Here is a 24568-nt window from a genome sequence, read left to right as displayed (position 1 = left end):
CATCCCTCTTCCATCTCCACCCCATCTTCATCCCAGCTCCATCCCATCCCATTTCCATCCCACTCCATTTCCATCTCTATCCTGTCCCATTTCCATCTCCATCCCATTTCCATCCCATCCCATCTTCATCCCATCTGATTTCCATCCCACCCTGTTCCCATCCCATCCCATCCCATCTCCATCACCCATCCCATCTCTCTCAACCCAAACCTGCTCCTGTCCCACCCCAATTTTTCCCCCGGGGATGTTGCCCCCCCATTTCCCAGCTCCCCCAAACCCCCACCTGCTCCTTCCGTAGATCCACGGTTTTCAGCAGCTCCTTCTCTGCATTCCAGGAACCTCCACCCCTGCCAGGAAATGTCCTGCTACGACCTCTGCCCCACCACTGGTGGCATCTCCTGCCCACAGCCCGTGGCCAACAGCTGCAACGAGTCGTGTGTCCGGCAGTGTCCGGACTCCACCGCCCTCATCCAGCCACCCCCGGTGGTGGTCACTTTCCCTGGCCCCATCCTCAGCTCCTTCCCACAGCAGGCTGTGGTGGGATCTGCTGGAGCCCCGGCCTTCGGGGGCTCCCTGGGTTTTGGGGGTCTCTATGGCTCTGGGGCTTTCCCGGGATATGGCACCCGCTCTGGATACGGGATCTCAGCGCTGGCCAGCAACTCCTGCGGCCCCTCCACGTCACGCCGCTTCAGCCGCCTCCTCCGCGGCTCCTGCGGGCCCTGCTGAGGGCACCGGAGCCTCCAGGGAATCCTGGGAATGCCCAAATCCACGGCCACAAGCGTGAGGGGTCAGCGTTTCCACAGCCCCCTTGTATTCCTGATTTTTCTCCTACTTCTTGTTCAGCACCTCCTCGTTGTTTGCTCTCACTACCTGTTCCGGCATTCCCGATTTATTGGACTGGCATGGAATAGCCTATTCCCTGTTCCAGCATTCCCAATTTATTGGACCAACATGGGACAGCCCATTCCAAGTTCCAGCATCCTTGATTTATTGGACTGGTGTGGAACAGCCCATTCCCTGTTCCAGCATTCCTGGTTTATTGGACCAGCATGGAATGGCCCATTCCCTGTTCCAGCATTCCCGATTTATTGGAACAACATGGGACAGCCCATTCCCTATGGATTTCACCCGCAATGACCAATATCCTTGGATGACAGCCAGGAGAAGCCGGCTGGGGACATCTCAGAGCAGGACTTTGGTTGGACTTTCCCCAAAATTATCCAGGAATGCATTTTCCCTGAAATTGTCCGGAAATGGATTTTCCGCGTTCTGTGATCTATGGCTTTGCAAAGGGGCATTTCTCACTCATTAAAACTTTGTTGCATCACACAGCAGCCTCCTGGTTTCCTTTTTCCCCCCTTCCCCCCCCCCCTTTTTTTCCACTTTTCCCCCCCTTTTCCCCTTCGCCCACTGATCTGCCCACAGGCAGGTCTGAGCTGCTCCCCGAGGAGGAGCACAGCCTCAGTTTACTTGATTTTCCAAATGTTTCTGTAATAAAACTCCTCAGGAGCAGCTTTCCATACTTTGAAGGCTAAAAAAAAAAAAATTAAATAACAGAATCCCAGCATCATTCAGGTTGGAAAAGGCCATGGGCAAAACTGACAAGTAGAATTATTCCGGTTTGGTTTTTTTTATTATTTAACAAGGAATTATGGAGTCAAGGAATGGTTTGGATTGGGAAGGACCTCCAAATGTCATCCAGTCCAACCCCTCTGGTTTTCTCTCACTAGATCAGTTTGCTTAAAGCCCCTTGAACACTACGAAAATCAAAGATTCCAGACATACTTATTAAATTATTTGGGGTTTAAGTTAACAAAAAAAAAAAAAAAAAAAGGAGAGAACAGGCAAAAAACAAGCTTTTCTTCTGTGTGCCTAAAGGAGAGTTTCATTTAAAACATGTGAAAAATTGAAGTGCAGCTCCTTCAATAGCAAAATGAGAAAAATGCCAATCCCAAGGGAATCTGTCCCTAGAAGGACACTGGAATCCAGCAGGGAACATCCCTGGGCTGGGCCTTTGTGCCTGCAGGGAATTTGCCAGCCCGGAGCACCTAAAAATCCACTAAATAAAGATATTGCCAGCCTGCAGCACCTAAAAACCCATTAAATCAAGATTTTGCCATCCCAGAGCACCTAAAAACCATTAAATGAACATGTTACCCATTAAATAAAGTATGGAAATCAAACACAAGAAGTTTAATTGGCATCGGGATCTGCCTGGAGCTGGGATCAGGCTCAGGCTGCTGTTTGCAATGCCTTTAATGAGTCAGCTGCTGATTGCATCTCAATTAACAGCATTCCCTTGTCCTGGGACTGAGCCCGGGGTAAGACAAGGGTGCAGTGACCTCTGGGGTTCAGAGATGAGTTTTTCTCATCCTCAGTGTTTTCCCCCCGCTGCCGGGAATTCCCTGTTTGGGTGGCAGGTGGATCAGGAGCCTCAGTTGCTGCCATCAGAATTTTTCTCTCGTGTTCTTCTTCAAATTGTGCCCAAGAACTTCAGGAAATGCCACAGTCAGACACATCCCCCTGTTGCAGTGGCCAGAAAATGATGATTTTTGTATTAAATTGGCTCCATAATCAAGGGTCACAGGACCAGAGGTTGCTCCAAAACAGACAGAAAAGCAGGAGAAAATGCCCTAAACTTTAAGATATTTTCCAATCTTTTCCCTGTGTTTCTTTCTTTTCCTTCCAAGCTCAAGGAGAATTAAGGAATTAAAGGTTAAAGATTTGTCCTTTGAGGTTTCATAGAACCAGAAAATGGTTTGGGTTAGAAGGGACCTTGAAGATCTTTGATTTATGGGCAGGGACTCCTTCTCCCATCCCAGGTTGCTCCAACTTATTAATGGATAATTTCAGGGATGGGGCAGCCAGAAATTCCCTGGAAAAGAGAATTCCCCCCCCCCCTCCCAGGGGAGAGTGGGTTGATCTGCAAGGAACACTTTAACAACTCTTTAATTTATTTTAATCTATTTATAGGAACTCACAGAATTACACCAAAAATTTGCCTTTCGGGTAAAAATTCCTGTGGGGATTTCCAAGGGAAGTTTTCCAAGGAAAGTCATTCCCCCCAGGCTGTTTTTAAACAATGAAAAAACCATAAAATTACCGTGTGGGGAGGTAATTAAATCGCAGCCCGGGGCGGGCATTGAGCCACAAATAATCCAAGTCACCGGTGTTTGACTTTCTCTGGGAACAGGGAACAGCCACGCCTGCCCTGAGGGAAGATCCAAATGAGATTGGGAGAGATCCAAAACCTCTTTATCCCTCGCGGAATGACTTTGTGTCAGCGCCGGATGAACCTGGCCACCTTCTGGGTGTGGAAAGGCACGAGAAGCTGCACCCAGACTGGTGGAAAACCCCCAAAATTATGGATAAAAAACACAGGAAAACTCTGGATTTTGATGCACAATGGTTTAATGAGAAAGGAGGAAGGGAAATATCGCGGTGCAGGTGGAAAATCCCGGGGGAAATGAAGGAAAGAAGTGCTCCAGGACTGGGCATTCCACAGGGGTGACTCCTGCATGTTCAGGTGTGGGAAGGTGACATGACCTCATCCCACTTTCAGCCAGCCAGGGATCATGGATGGGACCATTCCGAGGTCATTTTCTTTGCAGGACCCACGGGAAAAAAAAAAAAAAAAAAAGAAAAGGGAATTTACATAAAAGCGTGGGGCTGAGGATGCTCCGGGAACTGCCGGGATTTTGGGGCTGAGGATGCTCTGGAAACTGCCGGGATTTGGGGCTGAGGATGCTCTGGGAACTGCTGGGATTTGTGGAGGCTCCGTGGTGGCTCTTGGCTCCTTCCTGCTCACTCCTGGGATGTTTAGCAGGGTCTGCAGCTCCCAGAGGATCCGTAGGAAGAGTAGGACCTCCCGTAACTGTAGGAGCCATAGGAACTCCCAGATCCCAGGAAGTTTCCGGATCCCAGGAAGTTTGAGGGTGCCGAGGACCCCACGATGCTCTCCTGCGGGCAGGAGCTGAGGATGGGCCCCGGGAAGGTGATGACCACGGGCGGGGGGTGGATGACAGCCCGGGAGTCCCCACAGGAGGTGACACAGGGCTGGTTCCAGGTGTCTGCGCAGGGCTGGGGACAGGAGATCCCGCAGGGGGCCAGGCAGCGGGAGCTGGAGCTCTGTCTGTAGGAAAACATCTTCTGGGATTGGGGATGGGTCTGGAACCACAAAGCTGAGGCAGCAGGAAGGTCAGAGACCGATTTAATGGAGGTTGGGCTGGGAAGAGAAAGAGCGGACAGCAAAAAGATTACAAAGAGGCTCAAAATTTGGGGTTTTCCATCTTCTCATGTCCTTGTCTCCTATGTCTCCCAACTCTTAATTATGGAGTCAATTTGACACAAAAAATACCCCTCAAAATGAACAGTAAATCCCAAATGAACAGTAAATCCTGAAATGAACAGTAACCCCCAAAATGAATGGTAAATCCCAAATTAACAGTAACCCCCAAAATGAGCAGTAACCCCCAAAATGAATAGTAAACCCCAAAATGAACAGTAGCCCCCAAAATTAACAGTAACCCCCAAAATGAGCAGTAACCCCAACCCCTGCCCTCGCCCTGTTGGCTGCACAATTCTGGATCCCAGCAAAGCTCAGTTCAGATCCCGACAGTTCCAGGAACAATTCCAGGCTCGGACTTACCCCTGTGGAGCTCAGAGTGAGTCGGGAGGGTTTGCTGGAGCAGCCCAGAGCCGAGAGGGTTTTTATACCTTTTCTTGGGCAATCAGCTGGAGCTGAAACATCCACGGCTGATGAATGATCCAAGAAAAATTCCCTCCACCTCTCACTGGCCCAGATAAAGTGATTATTTCGCTCAGCAATTATTACTGTTGTTGTTACATCCACGGCATTACTCAGGTGCAGTAATGATTTCTTTTTTTTGATTTTCATTGTTGCTTTTTCCTACTTCTGGGATTGCCTCATGATTGCTCAGAGCTTGATCCATCAACACGAGGTGCTGACATAGTGTGGATCCCACCCCGCTTTTTCCGAGGAAAAGGGAATTGTGCAATTTCTCCCATTATTGACCCACAGTGACTCCGGTGACTCCTACTTGAGGCATGTTCATCCACAGGTGCCTTCCGACGGAATTTAGGATTGGGAAGACCTCCTTCCCATCCTCCTGGTCAAGGAACACTCTCAGCTTCATGAAATGTCCAGGGGGAGTAACTGGGGGTTTTTCCACATCCACATTTTAGGGAATCTGTGGGATCAGCACTGCTGAGGGAGGAGGATTCACAGACTGGGGTGAGCCAGGTCAGGGAGGGGATCCATGCATCACCCCTGGAAAACCTGGGAACGTCCAGGTGCAACTGCAGCTGAGGCAGAGGTCTGGCTGCAACTTCAGCAGATTTGTTCCTCAGATTCCTCCCTCTCCAGTCATTAATGGATTACATTTCCTGTTGAGTCTCCATTTTCCATACCCAACATTATTCCTAAATTTCCTCAAGAAATGAGCTTTTCCCCACCAAAATCCCTCCCCTTTATGGAGTTATAAGGTGAAGAGTGGGGGTTTGAGTAGCCCTGAGAGTTCTGTCCCAAAATGTCCAAATGTCCATTTTATTCCATTTTTTTTTTCCATTGGTAACAGGGTGGGAAGCCTGAAGGAGCTTTTCCTGGGGTTTCCCTGAGTTTTCCCAACCCTTGGAATTTACAGTAAAGAGGATTCACCCAAACAAAAACCAGGATTAGGAAAAACCAGGGAAGGAGAAATTGTGGGGCCACAACCCTCAGGAGCTGCTCCTGCCCCGACCACACCTGGAAATCCCTGTCCCAACCTCCCCATCCTCCTAAAAGGGTAAAAGGAGAAACCCAGTGGAATCAACCCAAATGAACCCTAAAATTCTTCATTTTGGGTCCAGGTGTTTGATTCTCTCCCTCTACTCTGCTGTGCTGAGATCCCACCGGGAATTCCGTGCCCGGTTTTGGTGTCCCCAAGCCATGACGTTGCTCAGGGGACTGGAGCCCTTCCCCTTTGGATCCAGGCTGGGAATGTTGGGAATGTTGAGCCTGTGGAGACCCCAGAGCCCCTCCAGGATCTGCAGGGACTCCAGGGAAGCTGGAGAGGGACTTTTCCTCAGGAACTGCAGGGACAGGACACAGGGAATGGGGTCAGGGGGACAGAGGGGGAATTTGGCTGGGATTTTGGGGAGGAATTATTCCCTGTGAGGGCCTGGCCAAGGGAATTCAATGGATTTCCCACTCCTGGAAGTGTCCAAGGCCAGGCTGGTCTATGGAAGCTGCCCCTGTCTGTGGAGCAATTCCACCCCCAAAAATTCATTCCTCAACATTTTTACCAACTTGGCAAAATCAGCAAACGCTGCAGGAAGTGAAACCGCTTAAAAAAAAAAACTCAAGGAAGAAACTGGAGGGTGTTGGGAGAAACTGATAATTATTCTGAGGCAGATGAAACAATCGGAGCCCGGGCAGGGATCGCCTCCCGAGGGTTGGGAAATGCCGGGAATGGCTCAACCCCCGCGGGCGATCCCGGGATGGAATAAAAGGCTCCCGGCTCCCAATTCCTCCCATGCCAGCTCCGGATTCCTGAGATTTCAGCTCCTCAGGCTTCTCCTCTTCGGGATCTGAGTGAGTTTGGGGGACGTTTTTGGGGTGGCTGGGGTGGGACTCGCTCCTTGGGGAGACTGGGAGAGCCCTGAGGAGCTGCAGAGAAGGAAGGGAGAGGGAGAAGGGAAAAAGACAGAAAAATCTGAGTTTTTGGAGAGGAACTGTTTGGGAAGGAGGGAGAAAAGGAGGAGAGGGACAGGGAGAAAGGAAAGAAGGAGAAAAATCTGAGTTTTTCCAGAGCAGGTGCGAGGGAGGGAGGGAGGGAGGGGAGAAGGATAGGGATAAGAGAGAAAGAGGAAAAATCTGAGCGTTTGGAGAGGAGATGCCTGGAAGGGAGGGAAGGAGGCAAGGAGAGAGAGAGGGAGAGGGATGGGGAAAAGGAAAAAGAGAAAAAAAATCTGAGTTTTAACAGAGGAGCCGTATAAGAGGGAGGGATGGAGGGATGGAGGGAGCATGAGAGAGGGACAGGGAGAAGAGAGAAAGAGAAAAATCTGAGAATTTGGAGAGTTTTTGGAGGGAGGGATGGAAGGAGAGAAGGAGTGAGGAGAAGAGGGAGAGGGAGAAGGGAAAGAGAGAAGAATACGAGCAGGGGCTCTGCTGTGCTGATTTCCAACCCCGTCTCCTCCCCTGCCTCCCCTTCCCGCAGCAGTTCCAGGATGTCCTTCTCCAGCCAGCTCAGCTCCCGCTGCTCCACTCCCTGTGCTGTGTCCTGCCCCCAGCCCTGCGCGGACACCTGGAACCAGCCCTGTGTCACCTCCTGTGGGGACTCCCGAGCTGTCATCCACCCCCCGCCCGTGGTCATCACCTTCCCGGGGCCCATCCTCAGCTCCTGCCCACAGGAGAGCATCGTGGGATCCGCATTCCCAGCGGGAATGGAGCGCCCCGTGGGCCTGCAGGGCTCCCTGCTCTATGGAGGCTGCTTCTCCTCCTCCTCCAGGAACATCTGGAGCCAGCGCTCCGGGGGCTGCGGGCCCTGCTGAACCGGAAAAGGGCATGGGGGAACCTGGGCGAGCGACAGCAGGAGCTGGGGCAGGGGCTGAGCGGAGGGATGTGGCTCTGTGGGGCTGGGAGATGCTCTGAATCCATGGGAACTGCTCAGGATCCATGAGAACTGCTCAGGATCCGTGGGAACTGCTCAGAATCCATAGGAACTGTTCAGGAGCCATGGGAACTGCTCAGGATCCATGGGAAATGTCCAGGATCCATGGGAAATGTCCAGGATCCATGGAAAATGTTCAGAACCTGTGGGAACTGCTCAGAATCCATGGAAATGGTTCAGGATCCATGGGAACTGCTCAGAATCCATGGGAACTGTTCAGGATCCATGGGAATTGTTCAGAACCTGTGGGAAATGCTCAACTTCCATGCAAACCCCTCAGCACCCCTGGGAGCTGCTCTTCCTCTCCCCCTCCTTGTTTTTAATGTCACTTATCTCCGAATTTGCCTTTTCCCTCCTCAAACCCCAAACTGTTCGCCCACTTTTATCCCAATAAACTTCTGTGTTTGCATTCAAATCTCTTGGATTTCTTCTCTTTTTTATAAAACCTCTGCAAACCATGGGACCAAATTATCCCATTATCCCAGAGGTCTTGGGAGGAGGGTTTGGCTCTTCCAGTGAATGTTTTTATGGATTCACCTGTCAGAAAATTCCCATTTCACCTTCCCCAGGAACCAGGTGGGACAGAGCTCCGCAGTCCTTCGAAAAAAATCCATGAAAAATTAAGTATCCACTCCAGAACGGCTCCAAGAGCTCATCCCACCCAAACAGAAAACTCCAAATCATGATGCAGAAAGGATTTTATTGGCACTGAGAAATAGGATTCATCCCGTGACAGCAGCGCCGCCGGGAATCCCCGGGAATTCAGAGGGAATTACAGAGGAATTCAGAGGAATTTGGGCAAATTCACAGCAAGGCAGAATCGATGGGAATTGCGAGCGGAGATCCGATCCAGAGGAAATCGCGGGGCTAGGATGGCTCCTGGGATCCTTCTTGGAATCATCCCTGAGTTGGTTCCTGGGATCATTCCTGTGATCACTCCTGGGATTGTTCCTGGGATCATTCTTGGAATCATTCCTGGGATCATTCCTGGGATGAAGGAGCAGCCCCGGCCCCTCTCGGAGCCCTCCCCTCGCTCACTCTTTGTGGATTTGCTTCTTTTTCATCTGGGTTTGGTAACCCAAACCTTTGCTGGGCTTGGCAGGGCGGGGGTAGGAATTTCGGGGATAGGAGGAGTAGGAATTTTGGGAATAAGAGAGGTAGGAATTTCGGGGATAGGAGGAGTAGGATTTTTGGGAATAAGAGAGGTAGGAATTTCGGGGATAGGAGGGGTAGGAACCTGGGGAAAAGCAGGAGGAGGAGGAGAAATTCCAGCCACCAGAAGCGGCTCCGGGCTCGAAGGAGCTCTGGGCAGCTCCAGACTCAAAGGAATTTCCCATTCCCGCTGGTAATTCAGATCCCACGATGCTCTCCTGGGGGCAGGAGCTGAGGATGGGCCCCGGGAAGGTGATGACAACGGGCGGGGGGTGGATGACAGCCTGGGAGTTCCCGCAGGAGGTGACACAGGGCTGGCTGCAGGCACTGGCCACGGGCTGGGGGCAGGACACGGCGCAGAGCTGCTGGAAGGACATCACAGGGCTGGAGGTGACACAGAGAGGGGACAATGTGAGGGGACAGAGCAAAAGGGAGCCCTTATTTATTATTTATTTATCATTTATCATTTATCATTTGTCATTTATAATTTTTCATTTATAATTTGTCATTTATCATTTATTTATTATTGATTACTAATTATTAATATTTATTTATTTATTTATTTATTTATTCGAATATTCACATTTCCAATTATAATATTTTCAGTGTTCATAGATCCAAAGTTCATATTTCTTATATTCATATTTCAAATAGTCATATATTTTTAAATTCATCTTTTCAATACTCATATTTCCAATGTTCATATTTTCAATATTCATTCATTCATTCATTCATTCATTCATTCATTCATTCATTTTTTCAATATTCGTCTTTTCAATATTCATATTTCCAATATTCGTATTTCCAATATTCATATTCTCAACTTTCATATTTATAATATTCATATTTCTTATATTCATATTCCAAATATTCATTTATTAAATTTATCTCAGAACTAACACGTTTTGTCTCATTTATTTCCGACTGTGCTGTTCCCAAACCTTGAACCATCTCCCACCTCTCCTTGTGAATATTTTAGAGGTAAATCGAACAATTTTCGAGTTCAAACCCTGCCCGACCCACCCCCCTCCCAGACCTGACTTACGCGGTGGCACAGCAGGAGATGGGATGAGAATCGCAGAAAAATGATTTAAAATCTCGCTGCAGGAGCTTTTATAGAGCCTCACTTCGCCCCGGGGGAAGGGAACCAATCCTGCCCTCTTTGTCCCCATTGTCCCTCAAATGCCTTTTATTTTTTGGCTTTTGTCTCTCAATCAAGGTAATTCTGGCTATTGTTTCTCCCAAAACTCCACCTGGCATGCCTTTAAATCCCAGAGATTTTGGGATGTCAGACAGGGAGGGTGATTCCCACCCTTGGCACAACTCCCGAGCTGAAGATTTATTTTGCTGTGAGCTTTCATATCGATTTTTTTTCCCCCAAATTGTATCAAAATCCCCCAATTCAATATCTCTGTGCAATCGGCCTCTCCATCCCCTGTTTTTGTTTCTCCAAAGACAGAATTCCTGGCTCAGAGCCGGCGCAGGAGATGAAAGGAGCAAGGCCTTGGGCTCCTCCCTGGATCTCCTTCCCCGCTGAATCAACAGCCGGGGCTGGGATTTCACCTCAGACTTTTTAATAATCCCCGTGAGGAAATCAGCACCAAAAATTGCCTAATTCCCGTGGGGTGTCGGGCAAATGAGGGGTTGGGTGGCAAAAACAAGGGTTTGACGTCGTCCCGAGATCAGAGAGCACCGACATGGCGAGGGGAGGATTAAAATTAAAATTAAAATTAAAATTAAAATTAAATTGTTTTGGCAGCAGCTCGAGTCAGTGCGATAACAGGGGAAATACGATTTCCAGGGAAGGAGCCACGCAGAAATCCAGGGATCATTCCCAGCCCCTGAGGATGAGGAGGAGGAGGAGGAGGAGGAGGAGGAGGAGGAGGAGGAGGAGGAGGAGGAAGGTTTTGGGGTGAGGTTGAAGAAGGATAAACAATGATTCAGGAATTTAAAGATGTTTTTCAGAGATCTTTGCTTTCCTCGCCGTCACTCCTGACTCAGGACCCGGTGCCCGCTCCAGACTTCCCCTGGGAGCTGCTGAGCCCGCAGAAAATCCCGCTTTATTAAGCATTAATTAGCAATAATCACCTTTTCCCTTGCTCTTTCGAGGCCCGCACCTCCCACACAAGATGGGGAATCACAGGAGGGTTAGGGATAGTGTTAGGGGTTAGGCTCAGGTTTAGGTTTAGGTTTAGGGTTGGGTTAGGGTTGGGGTAGGGATGGGGTTTAAGATTCTCTAAGATCGTATTTCATCCATGTTTTTGCAAATCTAAGGAGGAAATTTGCATTTTTTGGGGGGGATAGAATTGATTTTTTTCTGGAAATGCTTGATGTATTTTAGTGCCCCTTACTACATAATTATATCAAGGTGAAATTCCCATTATCCTGTCCCTCCATCCCTTGGGAATTGTTAATTCCCTTATTTTTTGTTGACTCTTTCATCTCCTGGAAACCACAACTGTGTCACTCCAAAGCTTCTTCTCCCCTGGGGGGAAAATCCCAATCTCTATTCCCAATCTCCACTCTCTATCTTCAATCTCAATCTCCATTCCCAATCTCCAATCCCAATTTCCAATCCCAATCTCCAATCTCAATGTCCAGTCCCAAACTCCAAGAGGAATTCCTGTTTTTTTCCAGGTGGTTTTGGTGTTTTATCCACAGCCAGATTATCCTCAGGTTTTCTTGTTTTATTTCTTTCCTCAAATATCCCAATTTTTTTTCCACCTCTGAATGTTAAAGTTTTTCAAGGATGTCCACAAAAAATTTGGAGATTCCCCTTTTCCAAGGAATTTGGTGGGGAATTAAGGAGGCAAAATTGTTGGAAATGGATTTTTTCCAGCCTGGTAACTTGGGGTTTGGTTCTTAATAAAATAGCACTTATTTTTATTTAGCTTAAATTTTTTCAGTGCTTAAAAACCCCAATTTGTTTGAAAATATGAAGGGAGTGAACTTCTGGAATGACCAAGCTGAAGGATTCCAGCAGATTTTGGGAGCCCTTCTTTAAAGTTGAGCTGATGGGAAATGTTCTCATATCTTGATCATTGGTACCATAAAATAAGAGAAGAGCATCTTTAGGGTGAAAATCATCAATTTACTAAAATTTAAAAAAAAAGTATTCAGAGTAGATAAGGAAATAAAACCATGTGAAATGATGAAATGATGAAAATTATGACCTTGGTTGTTTTGAGGTTTTGTTTTTTTTTTCTTTCCCAAATCGATTATTCCAGTTTTAGGGCACATAACCCAAATAAAACCTGATTAACATTAAATTAACATTCCAGGTCCAGGCGTAATCCAGCCTGGGAGTGTTTGGGAAGCATGCTGGATCTCTTTGTTGTGCGGAAGCCCTGGGATATTTTGGGGCAGGGGTAATTTTGGGGCGGGCAATGACCCGGAATTCCAGCTCCAACGTGGCCATTAGGGAAGAATGAACCAAACATGATCTTTAGGATAAAAACAGCGCCTGGAATGGCTCAGAATGGGATGAGCAGGACACGCCTGGCATCCCAAACTGCCTGGAGGGATCCGCTGCTGGCACCGGCTCCTGGAATTTGGAGCTCCAGGTCCCTCCCTGTCACCTTGAAGAGGTGGAGAAGAGTCCTTGGAAAAGCAGTTCAGGAAAGTTTGGATGCAGAAATGTGGAGAAAAGCTTGGGTTTGGCTCAGTTCCCTTTGTTTAGAGGGAAGAAAATCCCCAAACAGGGCTTGGTATGAACAGGACACTAAAAATTCCCGTTTTGCTTCAATCTGAAGGTTTTATCCTGAAAAATGCAGAGCCAGATGTTTTTAGGAATAAAATATTTTATCCCAGAAAATGCAGAGCCAGGGTTTTTTTAGGGATAAAATCTCTTATCCCAGAAAATGCAGAGCCAGAGTTTTTAAGGGATAAAATCTCTTATCCCAGAAATTTAACCCTAAATTTTACCTTCAGTCAAGTGTGGAGCAGTCCAGGAAGAGCCTGGAGGTCACCTGTCCCTCTATCCAAGGCTGAGTGTCACCAAGAGAACCCAAGGAGCAGAGGAAAAAGGGAATTCAGAACGGGTTTGATGCAGCAGCATTTTAATGGGAATGCAAAGTGGAGCCGAACATTTGCAGAGAGAATAATGCAAAGAGGAGCCGACTCAGAGAAAAGCCCCAAATCACCCAAAATCACCCAAATTCACCCAAAATCGCAATCACCCGCTCCAGCCTTACCCCTTCCAGCCCGACAGCCCCTCCCCTTACACTTGCCAAAACCTTCCAATCCCTACCATTCCCCAAATCCCTCTGTTCCGATCCACGCTCGGTGTCGAACTGGGCAGAGAAAGTCCAAAGCACAGACAGAAGAGGCAAAGCCCCAAGAAGAAAGAAAAGCCTGAACTAAACTAAAGCTCTATCCTAGACTTAAAATGCATGGTCCTGGTTTCCAGTGGTGCTTCCCTCTCTGGCAGCCTTCAGATCACATTCCGTATTCCTTCGCTTCTTCCCTCGTTCCTTTCCGTGGTTATTTCCCTCAAAAACTGCTCAGATCTTCTTGCAGAGACCCCTCTGGCACGGGTGCTTCCAGCGGGTGGAGAAGGTGTAGGAGCGCTCGGGGACGCACTTGGTGGCACAGGGCGTGGCACAGGGCGTGGCACAGGGCGTGGTGCAGGTGGGGACGCACTTGGTCACGCACTTGGTGGCACAGGAGGTGGTGGCACAGGGCGCGGCGCAGGGCGCAGGGCACGGCGGGGCGCACTTGGTGGCACAAGGTGGGGGACAGGGCGGGGCACAGGGCGGAGGACAGGGCGGGGGACAGGGTGGGGCACAGGGCGGGGCACAGGGCGGGGGACAGGGCGGGGGACAGGGCGGGGCACATTTGGTGACGCATGGGGCAGCGCACGGAGTGACACAGGGCGGGGCACACTGGGTGACACACGGGGGGTCACACTTGGCCACGAACTGCGGCACGCAGCAGGACTCCAGGCACTCCAGGCCCTTCTGGCCCGTCCCGATGGGCACACCCGCCTCCAGCGCCCCAGCCAGCTCGGCCGACTCGGTGGAGCCCACCACGGTCTCCTGCGGGTACGTGGTGAGGATAGGCCCTGGGAAGGTGACGACCACGGGTGGTGGGAAGATGATGACCCGCGAGTCGGGGCATGCCACCACGCAGGGCTCGTTGCAGGCGGCGGCGCGCGGGTCGGGACAGGGCTCGGCGCACACGGTTTTCTCGCAGGACATCTTGCGGCTGGGCTGGACCTGCAAGGAGGGGACAAATGTCAATCCCAAGGAGCCAGAGGGATGGGATTGACCCCTGGAAAGGCACGAGGTGGCGGTGGGTTGATAACCACTCTGCTCTGCTTGGTTTGGTTCTTCTTGGTGACCTTCCAGAGCCCTGAGAACCCAAACACCCCACTGGGGACACCAAACCACCTCTTTTGGAGACACCAGAACACATTTTTGGGGACCCCATACCACCTTTTTTGGGAACACCAAGCCACCTCTTGGAGGACACCAAATCACCCCTTGGGGGACACCAAAACACCTCTTTGGGGACACCAAAACACCTCTTTGGGGACACCAAATGACCCCTTTGGGGCTGTTGTTTAATTAATATAATGTTTTCTCCTGTGCAATTTGGGCTCCAGAGGTGGAGCTCAGTGAAATGAGGGTAACACATAAACCACTGTAGGAATGGAGAACATGAGAGGTTTTACCTTACCCAATTTAGACAGAGTCTGGGCTTTGAAGAGGATAAAAATCCAAGGGATATCATCCCTGTGATGGAATTGATCCATAAGGATACCAATAATTATGGATTTAGTGCAGTCAGTTCACAACAGGTGTCTTTGCCACAGATATTGAGCACAAAACTCACTTGGAAAATTCAATAAAAACCTTTTGCAAGATCATGAGGAAAAACTGAAGCACAACAAAAAACCTGAGAGCAGCTGCTCCAAATTTAAATTTCAGAGGGATTAAAACTGTTCCCAAATGAGGGCTGAGTTCCTCTTTCTGGTTTTGAAAAAAATTTAAGGGTGGGGATTTGGAAAACAGCACAAAAGTCCATTTCAAGTTGTCATTTCAGCCTTACCCAAATTCCACCTCAAAGCATCCAGTGAAGGAGCCGCTTAATCTGTTGTTGCAGATTAAATTGAATATTTTGGGTTCAGCCCAGGTGATTATTTATTTTTTTAGCTACATATTGGAGAAGCCTGGGTGGGGTTGAGTTTGACTCAAGCCATTTTTGTTTTCTTTCTGCGTTCTAAACATGATGCCCAAATGTGCATAATTCACCCAAATTTAAACCTTAATCCAGGTGCTCTCCTGAGTTTCCCACCCTTTAAATCTGCTACAACTCTGAATTCCCTGTCCTTGACTTGACTCTGATTGGAGACCAAAACAGAGGAAAGGAATAACTTAAAACCAGACCTAAACACAGAGCACAACATATCCCAAGCAGATTCAAATATTCTTGCTTTGCATAAAACCAAAGCTTTGCATAAACAGAACAAAACCACCCAAAGCTGCTTCCCAAGCTGACATTTTTTGGGTCATTCCTGTATCCCCTGCATAGGAAAACCAGGAATTTTGTAGGGCTGCATCCCCAGGGATGTTGTGTCCTCATCCACAGGCGACTGCAGCTCTGCCCATCTCAACATTTCTAAAACTTGTGTTTAAATTTCCGCACCACCTCTGCCCAAAATCAGATAAAAATTGGAAGCCACAAGGTCAGAACCGCCCCACCAGGTGAAAGCTGCTGGCTGAGGTATTTTAAGGTTACCTAAAGGCTGAATCCATTACATTTCCATAAAGCAATGGAATTAAATGTTTTTAATATTATCTAGATTGCAAATACATTTTTAAACTTTGATCCTGCAACGCTTCTGGATGAATAATCAAAATTATTTTGATTATTCCATGAAAATAAATGGAATTGTTTTCCAGAACTGCAGAACACAAATCCAAAATTCAGCGCTGAGTTAAACGTAAACATTTTTAAAATTAGACTGATTTTATTGTATTATTTTAGGAAGAAGTTATATCGGAATCTAACTTACTCAGTTCACCGAGGAGAAGCCAACAGGACCCGCTGGAAGCTCCCTGAGTCAGGAATGGTTTTTATATCCCCGGCTGGACCACCAGGCTGATGCAAGAAAATAACGTCATATTTGGGCATTAGGTCCCATTACTCCCCAAACCAAATTTGAGGGGTAATTACAGTAATTGCTTTGCTTTGCTCACTGTTTGTGTTGATTACCCTTTTCTCACCAGCACGTGACCGTCGTTGTTTGGTCCCGGATTCTTCTCATTTCAGAGTTTTGAGGCTCAAATTTATTCCTGCAGCTCTGCCAAGGTGAAAACCCAGGCTGAGCTCAGCTTTGCAGGTGCTCCTGAGCTTTGCAAGGCTCGTCCTTGCAGCTCCTTAATCCCAGGATTTGTTTTCCTGGCCTCCAAGAATGCAGCAGTGCCTAACCCAGCATTAGCCATGAGTGTTCCCGGCTGCTTCCAAACTTGTTGGGACGTGTTTATGGGAACGGCTGGACTGGAGTGGCCGAGTCGGCTCCCAGAGCCACTCCCGGCTGAGCCCGTGGGGCTCTGGCTCCTCGTTTGGTGACCGAGTCCGGGATCCGACTCATTCCAAGTTCCAAACCTCAAGGAGTTCCCCCTCAGCGTGAGGGAGTACTTCCTTCCATGGAACTGCTGCCCAGAGAGTGCAGAATTCGGATTGTCCCTGTCTGGAGTCATCCCAAACCCATGTGGATGCGTCCCTGTGTCACCTGCCCTGAGAGATCTCCAGAGGTCACTTCCAACACCAACAATCCTGGGATTCTGGGATATAAAACAACACCAGGAGTTGATGTGGCCAGTGGAGCCCCGGTTTAGCACAAAACTCCTCCTCTGCCACAGAATTCGTGCCCGGGAAGAAACTGGAAGTGGGAAAGTCCCTTTTGGGAAAAGTGGGATGGTCAGAGGGATCCTGGTATGGAATAAATCACACCATCCCCAGTTCCCTTCCTGGTGGTTTTGGTCACCAGAAAAATGTTGGAGTGTGGAGGAGTGTGGGAAACTCAGGGCGAGGGGAGAAGCCACCAGAGACAATAATTCCCTGTTTAACACAGGGAAAACCAGGAAAAAACCCCAGGATTTATTTAAGGCCACTCAGGACAACTTTGGATCCAGAGGACAAAGAGTTACAGGCCCAGTTTGTGCTGGGGCGAAGCAGAAATTCATGGCATGCTGGAAGCTCAGCCCCTGAGGTGAGAGAAGCCCAGTCCCATTTAAATCCCCAAATATGCCCTGATTTGGGAAGGTGAGTGTTTGGCCAAGTGGATTGAAATGGTATCATTAGGATAACAAACACAGGGGCAGGCTTTTAATCCCAAAGAACCAGAGGGATCCGAATTCCCGAGACTGAGTCAGGGGAATCACGTGGGTGGCCCTGACACATTTGTTTGGAAGGGACGCTATGATTCAGTCCTGATTTAATTCCCGCAGCCTGTCATTAACTTCAGAGAGCCACGGCGCTTTGCATGGGTAAAACATGAGTGGGTGTTTGCAAAACCATCCCCAAGCATTTCCTCACAGCATTCCCAATGAGTGCTTTTGCCCAGGGGAGCCTCTGGGATCGCTCTGGTCCAAAGAGGGAACAGAGAGCATGGAGGTCGTGACAAAAATTAACAAAAAGAAAAACAAAAAAAACCCCAACCAAACAAACAAAAAAACCCAGGAAGGATGGAAATGACCCCATGAAGTGTTGGGGGGTGCTCAAAAACAACTGGTTTGGGTGGTAGATCCTGGGATCGTGGTGCCAACCTGATCAAGGGCTCCTCAGCTGAGTGTGACACAAAATTCCGGAGGTGGGAAGGTGGGATGGGCCCCTGAGAGAGGATTTTAAAGGAATCACAGAAATGGGATGGTTTAGGTGGGAAGGGACCTTAGAAATCCCTTCATCCATGGGCAAGGACACCTCCCACCATCCCAGGTTGCTCCAGTTCCCATCCTGCCTGGCCTTGGACACTTCCAGGGATGGGGAATTAATGGATCAGGATCAGGATGAGGATCAGTAGGACCTGTCAGGGGCTGCTTTCCCTGGAGCAGCCCAACCGAGCAGCCTCTGGCAGCTTCAGAAAAGTTTAGAGACACTGGAATTCCTTTCCAGCTCCTGTCAGCAGTGCCAGCCCTGCCAGGAGGATTCCTTATCCTCCTCCTCCTCCTCCTCCTCTCTCCTTAACAGCAGAAGCCTCCTGCAGCTTTTATCCTGTTTTTGGCTCTCTCGGGGGCATTCCCAGATCCAGGTCTTCATCTCTTGCCAGGTTTCAGCCCCAGGAATTCCCCAAAAGCCCCTTGGAAGGGAAGAGCCGCTCTGCCCTTCCTGGAAGGAATTCCCTTCCCCAGAGCAGCTCCAGAGGGAGCTTTTGGACCAGCCTGACTTCACAAGCAGGAATTCATTTCTTCTCCTGCATGTTTCTATTTATTTACATGGATAAAATCGGGGATGAGGAAGTGGTTGTGCAATCCTGGTTGGAAAAGGATTTCAGACTTCAAACTGGTGAAGTTACAATAGATGTTGTGAGCAGAAAATTTAAATAAATATTAAATATTTAGAGGTTTGGGATGGGGAAGGGTCTGGAAAGGTCGGGAGGGAGCTGGGGATGGGCTCCAACCCTCCCAAATTCCTGAATTAGACCAAAAGGATGACTTGGAAAAAGGAGTTACAAGGAAAAAAAAAAAAACAACGTGGAAATTTGAATGCAACAAAACTTTAATGTCGGGGAAGGGTTCAGGGCAGAGTCACAGGCAGGGAGACCAAAGGACAACTCCCAGGGCTTTGGGAAGCAATGCAGATCCACAAAGGCTGGAGAAGGTGATTCCTGAGATGTCCTTGGCTTGCAGCTTTGCCAGGAGCTGAGCCCAACCCGTGGATGCTGCCGGGGGAGCCGGGGCTGCCTCAGAAATAAAAGGAGCCGCAGTTTCCTCCTCCAAACCTCCTGGAGCTGGAGCTGCCCCCTCCGTAGGATCCTCCTCCATAGGAGCCGCCCCCAAAGGAGCTTCCCCCACCGCAGGAGCCCCCAAAGCCCCCACCCGAGGAGCCAAAGGATCTTCTGCTCCCAAAGGATCTGCCCCCTCCATAGGAGCCCCCGGAGCCAAAAGATCTGCCCCCTCCGTAGGAGCCCCCAAAGGAACCACCTCCGTAGGACCCACCCATGGAGCCGCCTCCATAGGATCCACCCATGGAACCGCCTCCATAGGATCCCCCAATTCCACCCATGGAACCGCCTCCATAGGATCCACCCATGGAACCGCCTCCATAGGATCCACCCATGGAGCCACCCCCAATGGATCCCCCAATTCCCCCCATGGAGCCGCTGCCCCCTCCGTAGGATCCCCCAATGGCGCCCCCGGATCCAGAAGATCCCATGGCCCCCGACGGGAAGGAGGTGCCCACGATGCTCTCCTGGGGGCAGGAGCTGAGGATGGGCCCCGGGAAGGTGATGACCACGGGCGGAGGGTAGACCACGGCCCGCGAGTCCCCACAGGAGGTGACACAGGGCTGGCTCCAGGCGTCTGCGTAGGGCTGGGGACAGGACACCTCACATGGGGACGAGCAGCCGCTGCTCATCATCGCTCCTGACGACATTCTTGGGATGGACGGCAACCTGCGGCAGCACAGCAGTCAGAACTGCAGTGCCCAGAATTCCAGAGGAAAAAGAAATCCTGCTCTGGTGCCTTCCATGAGCAAGAAAAAAGCGGGGGAAGGAGAGTTTGGAGAGATTCCTACGATCTTTTGTGATAGAGGAAGAATTGCAGCTCTGAATAGGAGTAAAATTAAAATGTTCCCGGAGATCTGGGCCTTTGCACAATCCCCAGGATGATAAAATCTGTATTTTCCTGGCTGAAGGAATTATTGCCCTATAAATACGAGATCTCCTGTCTTTTCCCTCCATCCTGAATAAAAGCCAAGCTCGGAGTAGTTAAGTTGTAACCTCCCCATCAAATAATCAGTGCTTAATTGACACTTTCCCTTTGTGGTTGGGAACAGCACAACCTCACTTTTTGAGATCTGCATCTCCCAACAGTTCCAGCCACAAAAAACTTCCCTTCCCAAGAGACAGAATTGATAGAATGGAACAATTTGGCTTGGATAAGAGCCCCAAGTCCAAATTTCTGATAATTTCAGAGCTCTGACAAGGAATCATTTCCCAGTTCAGCACTGACTGCTGCATCCCTGTTAATGGAAATGGAATTAGAGGCAGAGAACTCACCGGGCTCGCAGGGAAAACCGGACTGAGGAGAAGGTGCTGGAGAAGCTGCTGGAAAATCCCGGTTTTTATACCCTTCCCAACGGCTCCCAGGCCATGCAACACAACTTTGGGACATCACCAGCAACACTTTTTGCTGTATAAGCGTCTTCTAATTGTAATAATTGCTTTGATAAGTGCTAATGATTCGTAAATCAACTCCTCATCGGCCAATACATGCACACACCCTTTGTCTTGCTGTAATCCTTAAATAATTTTTAGATGATTTTGTGACTGCTGCCATTTCCTGACCTGGTTTGACTTGGGAATTGGCTTGGAAGGGTGATGGATCAGGAATTCCCTCAGCGAGGGCAAAAATCACTTTGGCTTTGTCAGGGGAAATATTTTCTGTTCTGCAGAAAATTCCATGGAAATCTGGAATTGGGAAAAACCGCAAATTTTGCATTTATAAATCCTCGGATGGGAAGGGTCATTTTTAATACCCATTTAACCCAAGGAGCTCATTAAAAAGGACTTAAATAAATTCCTTGGTTGCTCATTGTCATCCAAGGAAACCCTGTGTGAGAGCATTTAATTATTCTAATTCTCCTTTTGTCACATTAATTTTCATAATTCTCCTTTTGTCACCTTAATTATCCTAATTCTCCTTTTGTCCCCTTTTGGGACAGCTGCAATATTCCAGGGAGACACGTGTCCAGGAGCTGTCATTGGAGGAAGAAACCAAAATATTTTTGAGTGCATGAAGCTGATTCCATCTAAAACAAAATAAAAGCATCTCAAGACTGGCCAGGATTATTTTTTCAGGGAATTCCTGAATTCCCTGAAAATTCCAGCAGAATTCCTGGGTTTAAATCTCGTCTGGTGAAAGGCAGAAATGCATAAATAGGAGGAGAGACCTCCAAGCAAAATTCTCAAATTATCAATCACCAGAAACATCCAGGAGGGTTTTAGATGTGATGGATATTTTGGGGTGGTTGTCACAGACAAACATCTCACACAAACATTGGTGTCATCAAACCCCAGACTGGCAGGGGGGTTTGGTTCTAAATCAAAGTCAGTGGAAGAGATTTGAGGTTTGAGATCTGATATTGGAGATTCAAGATTTGATATTTGAGGTTCGAGAATTGAGATTCAAGATTTGAGATTTGATTCTCAGTCGGAGCTGTGAGAGGGAAGTGACTCCAGTTTGGAGCTGGAATTTCATCTTGTTTGTCCTGGAAAGGGTGGTCAGACCTTGGAAAGGGCTCCCTGGAGGTGTCCAAGGAACACCTGGCCATTGGTATGGGTGACCAGGTGGGGCTCAGTCCCAGGCTGGACTCCATGGAAAAGACCTTGGAGCTCTTTTCCAACCTCAACAATCCTGAAATTCCGTGATCATCCCGCACTTCACATTTCTATCACGATGAAGTTCATTGTCGGTGTTTACATAACTCCTATCCCCACATTTCTGGTGTTTCCAGGCCCGATTGGAAAACAGAACATGAGGAGCCGATATCGGGGTTAAGATCTTGCAACAGAACCCTAACAAGCCCTGTCAGGCCCCGGTGACATCCCCGGGTTTGACAGCTCTGCCAGTCAGCAATTCCTCCTTGACTCCTCAATTAATGTGAAACTTTCTGGGTTCCTCCAGTTGGGTTGGGAAATATCAATTTACATGGAAATTCCTCAGTTCTGCTGCTGGTTCTCCCATTCCGGCGGCTCTGGGAAGTGGCAGCACTTCCATCAACTCCCCAAAATCCAGATTTTGGGGTGGAAAGCAAATTATTGTACAGGAAACAGATTTATTGATCAATAAATCCCTCAAGTAGATCTAAACTCATTCCAGCTTTAATTCCAGCGAGGCCTAGGGACAGCACCAGCTCCGAGGTGACTTCCTGGGGGTCGGAATGCGGAGCAAATGGGATCAAACCCAAGGGGTGCAGTGCTTGGAACGTGACTTGGGATTAATAATGAATTTATCATGTCACTTAGGAGAACAATTAGGACAATTAATGAAACAATCCAGCCAGCAAAACATGGTTTGGTAACGCGTGGGAAGCTCTTGCACAAAGCGCAGCTCCCATCCCACTGGGGGTCGGGAAAAGTATAAAAGAGCCCTTGGAATTCTGCAGTGCCATCCACGGCTGCTCCTTGTCTCCACTTCTCCAGACCCGGTGAGTTGGATCTTCTTGGTCCTCTGCATGAATAGGAGAAAATATTTTCTGCCTTTTCTCTCCTTCCCAAAAGATGTTTTCAGGGCTCTTTCTAAACTCTTCCTCTCTTTTCCTGCTCACAGAAGGCACCAGAGCAGGATTTCTTTTTCCTCTGGGATTTTGGGCATTGTAATTAGGATTTGTCCCCTGCTTCGGGTTCCTCCCCATCCCAAAAGCTGTCTCCAGGACACGGAGGGCTTGCTCTCTTGCAGAACCTGTGGGGCCCAGCAATTCCATTTGCCTTTTCCAGGCTTTAAAATCCAAAGTCCCATCCATGCCTGCATTTGTAGGCACGGGATCAATAACAGGACTGGAATTTTGCAGGCACTGGGATCAAAACCAGGTTGTTGGTGACCACCACAACTATATCTTATGGTCCAACAAACTCCTGGGGATGACCTGCTCCCAAAGGCCCCTGAGTTTGGCTTTGCTCTCCAGGATTCCCAGCGCTGCCAGGGCAGCAGGAAACCCTTTGAGACTCAGCAGAGATCAGTGCAGAAAAATGCAGAAAAGGGACAAGCCTGACTCTTCCCAAACTCTCCTTCCCCCACTTTTTTCTTGCTCATGGAAGGCACCAGAGCAGGATTTCTTTTTCCTCTGGAATTCTGGGCACTGCAGTTCTGACTGCTGTGCTGCCGCAGGTTGCCGTCCATCCCAAGAATGTCGTCAGGAGCGATGATGAGCAGCGGCTGCTCGTCCCCATGTGAGGTGTCCTGTCCCCAGCCCTACGCAGACGCCTGGAGCCAGCCCTGTGTCACCTCCTGTGGGGACTCGCGGGCCGTGGTCTACCCTCCGCCCGTGGTCATCACCTTCCCGGGGCCCATCCTCAGCTCCTGCCCCCAGGAGAGCATCGTGGGCACCTCCTTCCCGTCGGGGGCCATGGGATCTTCTGGATCCGGGGGCGCCATTGGGGGATCCTACGGAGGGGGCAGCGGCTCCATGGGGGGAATTGGGGGATCCATTGGGGGTGGCTCCATGGGTGGATCCTATGGAGGGGGCTCCATGGGTGGATCCTATGGAGGCGGTTCCATGGGTGGAATTGGGGGATCCTATGGAGGCGGCTCCATGGGTGGATCCTATGGAGGCGGTTCCATGGGTGGAATTGGGGGATCCTATGGAGGCGGCTCCATGGGTGGATCCTACGGAGGTGGTTCCTTTGGGGGCTCCTACGGAGGGGGCAGATCCTTTGGCTCCGGGGGCTCCTATGGAGGGGGCAGATCCTTTGGGAGCAGAAGATCCTTTGGCTCCTCAGGCGGGGGCTTTGGGGGCTCCTGCGGTGGGGGCAGCTCCTTTGGGGGCGGCTCCTATGGAGGAGGATCCTACGGAGGGGGCAGCTCCAGCTCCAGGAGGTTTGGAGGAGGAAACTGCGGCTCCTTTTATTTCTGAGGCAGCCCGGGCTCCCCCGGCAGCATCCACGGGCTGGGCTCAGCTCCTGGCGAAGCTGCAAGCCAAGGACATCTCAGGAATCACCTTCTCCAGCCTTTGTGGATCTGCATTGCTTCCCAAAGCCCTGGGAATTGTCCTTTGGTCTCCCTGCCTGTGACTCTGCCCTGAACCCTTCCCCGACATTAAAGTTTTGTTGCATTCAAATTTCCACGTTGGTCTTTATTTTCCTTGTAACTCCTTTTTCCAAGTTATCCTTTTGGTCTAATTCAGGAATTTGGGAGGGTTGGAGGCTCCAGGATGAAAACTAGAACCAATTATCCCACTCAGCACTGGGTTTGAGGGGGGGACAACAAATTTTCCACCATCAATATTTCCCACTAAAATTCTTTTATATCCCTATTTTTGCCTCACATTTTCTTTTCCACCTTTTCTCCTACAAATCCTTCAGCTGGAAACCACTTTGCCCAGACCCAGCAGAAATCCTCCTCTCCTAAATCCTGGAGTCACTTTCAGGCCACTTTAACAGGGATTTGGAGCTCTGGTTTCACCCTGTGACACATTCTGGGATTTGCTGATGTGCAATTCTGTAGGATTTTTTGCCTCCTCTTTCCAGAGCTTCACCACGATTGCAAACAAATTATCTAATTGTTTTCCAATTGAGCCTGTTCCTTCAGCCCCATTAAGGTTTTACTTTGAGCTGATGAATTTATTATGTGCCATCATTAAATTAATGGCAGATTAAAATTCCTAAACCTCTTTAGGCACACGTGGAATTTAAGCAACATTAGTCGTGTGTCATCTAATTTTCTATTTACCTCCAGAGCTGTCAATTCAAATTTTTAAACCCATTTTCAGCTTAAATAGAGGGCGAAAAATTTGATTTTCCAAGCAGGAATCACTCATATCAACAACTGATTCTTCTTGATATTTCCCACATTTCAGTTCAT

At 49.1% G+C, this 24568-nt stretch overlaps 5 protein-coding genes across 5 annotated transcripts; 3 read left to right on the top strand and 2 right to left on the bottom strand.

Annotated features, from left to right (window-relative positions):
- Positions 1-220: 220 nt before the first annotated feature.
- On the top strand, positions 221-873 carry LOC137463724 (scale keratin-like). The gene has a single exon (XM_068175054.1). The coding sequence runs from the start codon at positions 358-360 to the stop codon at positions 724-726; it is 369 nt and encodes a 122-aa protein (XP_068031155.1). The 5' UTR covers positions 221-357; the 3' UTR covers positions 727-873.
- Positions 874-3731: 2858 nt separating this feature from the next.
- LOC137463500 (scale keratin-like) lies at positions 3732-4307 on the bottom strand. Its single transcript, XM_068174737.1, has one exon. It carries the CDS (start codon positions 4144-4146, stop codon positions 3820-3822), a length of 327 nt encoding a protein of 108 aa, XP_068030838.1. The 5' UTR covers positions 4147-4307; the 3' UTR covers positions 3732-3819.
- A 2920-nt stretch (positions 4308-7227) lies between these two features.
- On the top strand, positions 7228-7551 carry LOC137463519 (feather keratin 4-like). Its single transcript, XM_068174758.1, has one exon. It carries the CDS (start codon positions 7228-7230, stop codon positions 7549-7551), a length of 324 nt encoding a protein of 107 aa, XP_068030859.1.
- Positions 7552-18731: 11180 nt separating this feature from the next.
- LOC137463518 (uncharacterized) lies at positions 18732-19406 on the bottom strand. Its single transcript, XM_068174756.1, has one exon. The coding sequence runs from the start codon at positions 19404-19406 to the stop codon at positions 18732-18734; it is 675 nt and encodes a 224-aa protein (XP_068030857.1).
- A 3504-nt stretch (positions 19407-22910) lies between these two features.
- LOC137463517 (uncharacterized) lies at positions 22911-23621 on the top strand. Its single transcript, XM_068174755.1, has one exon. It carries the CDS (start codon positions 22911-22913, stop codon positions 23619-23621), a length of 711 nt encoding a protein of 236 aa, XP_068030856.1.
- The last annotated feature ends 947 nt before the right edge of the window (positions 23622-24568 follow it).

This window comes from Anomalospiza imberbis, chromosome 29 (assembly GCF_031753505.1).
Source record: "Anomalospiza imberbis isolate Cuckoo-Finch-1a 21T00152 chromosome 29, ASM3175350v1, whole genome shotgun sequence".
In the NCBI taxonomy this organism is placed as follows: domain Eukaryota; kingdom Metazoa; phylum Chordata; class Aves; order Passeriformes; family Viduidae; genus Anomalospiza; species Anomalospiza imberbis.
Note: the sequence above shows the minus strand (reverse complement) of the source record. Positions and strands in the feature narration are given on the sequence as shown.